The 1,384-nt window shown below is 72.8% G+C and overlaps 1 protein-coding gene across 1 annotated transcript; it reads left to right on the forward strand.

The window, feature by feature from the left end:
- Nucleotides 1–300: 300 nt before the first annotated feature.
- LOC112063347 (DDB1- and CUL4-associated factor 12-like protein 2) lies at nt 301–1,378 on the forward strand (the record flags this gene model as incomplete). Its single annotated transcript, XM_024118208.1, has 1 exon — nt 301–1,378. A coding segment is annotated over exon 1 (1,078 nt), but the record flags the coding sequence as incomplete, so codon positions are not given.
- Nucleotides 1,379–1,384: the final 6 nt, after the last annotated feature.

Here is a 1,384-nt window from a genome sequence, read left to right on the forward strand (position 1 = left end):
CCGCCCCTCCCGCCGCCTCCGCCCCCTCACACTCGCCCCCCGCGTCGTCCTCGTCCCACGCCGACTTCGCTCCCGCCGGGCCGCCGGCCGCGCTTCCCGCCCTCGCTTCGATTCGCGCCGCCGCCACCCTCGCCGCCGAGCGCCGACCGCGCTCCGCTCCCCCCGGCCGCCTCTCGTCGCCCGGCCCGGCCGCCCTCGCCTCAGTCGCCGCCGCCGCCGCGGTCCGGACTCGGTCGGCTCCGCGCCCCGCGGCCGCCCCGGTCCCCCGCCGCCGCCGCCGCCGCTCGCCCGCCGCCCACTATGGCCCTGAGGCAAACAGGTAGCAGGAAGCGAAAAGCGCCGGCGCTCGAGGCGGCCGCCGCGGGCTCGTTGTCGATGGGCTCGGCGGCGGCGGCGGCGGCGGACGGGCACGGGCCGTTGCCTCCCAAGAAGCCCAAGCGGCCGGCGGCGCGGCGCTCGCTGCTGCACTACCTGAAGGGACGTGAGGTGGGCGCGCGGGGCCGCGCCGGGCTCCCGGGCTTCGAGGGCGAGCTGCGCGGCTACGCGGTGCAGAAGCTGCCCGAGCTGCTGAGGGAGCGCGAGCTGGCGCTGGGCACCCTCAACAAGGTGTTCGCGTCGCAGTGGCTGAACGCCAGGCAGGTGGTGTGCGGCACCAAGTGCAACACGCTCTTCGTGGTGGACGTGCAGTCGGGCCAGATCACGCGCATCCCCCTGATGCGCGACCGCTGGCCCGGGTCGGCCCGCGCCCAGCCGAGCTGCGGCATCCACGCCATCCAGCTGAATCCCTCCAAGACGCTTCTGGCCACCGGGGGCGAGAACCCCAACAGCCTGGCCGTCTACCAGCTGCCCACGCTGGACCCCGTGTGCCTGGGCGACCGCCACGGCCACAAGGACTGGATCTTCGCCATCGCTTGGATGAGCGACACGGTGGCCGTGAGCGGCTCCCGCGACGGCACCGTGGCGCTCTGGAGGATGGATCCCGACATGTTCCACGGCAGCATCGCCTGGCACAACGACGCGGGCCTCCCCGTGTACGCCCACATCCGTCCCAGGGACGTGGAGACCATCCCCAGGGCCAGCACCAACCCCAGTAACCGCAAGGTGCGGGCCCTGGCCTTCAGTGGCAAGAACCAGGAGCTGGGAGCCGTGTCCCTGGACGGCTACTTCCACCTGTGGAAAGCCCGGAGCAACCTGTCCAGGCTGCTGTCCATCAGGCTGCCCTACTGCCGAGAGAACGTGTGCCTGACCTACTGCGATGAGTTGTCCCTGTACGCGGTGGGCTCCCAGTCCCACGTCTCCTTCCTGGATCTGCGCCAGGGTCACCAGAACATCCGGCCCCTGTGCTCCCGAGAGGGCGGCACGGGTGTGCGCTCCCTGAGCTTCT

This window comes from Physeter macrocephalus, unplaced genomic scaffold (assembly GCF_002837175.3).
Source record: "Physeter macrocephalus isolate SW-GA unplaced genomic scaffold, ASM283717v5 random_12900, whole genome shotgun sequence".
Lineage (NCBI taxonomy): Eukaryota > Metazoa > Chordata > Mammalia > Artiodactyla > Physeteridae > Physeter > Physeter macrocephalus.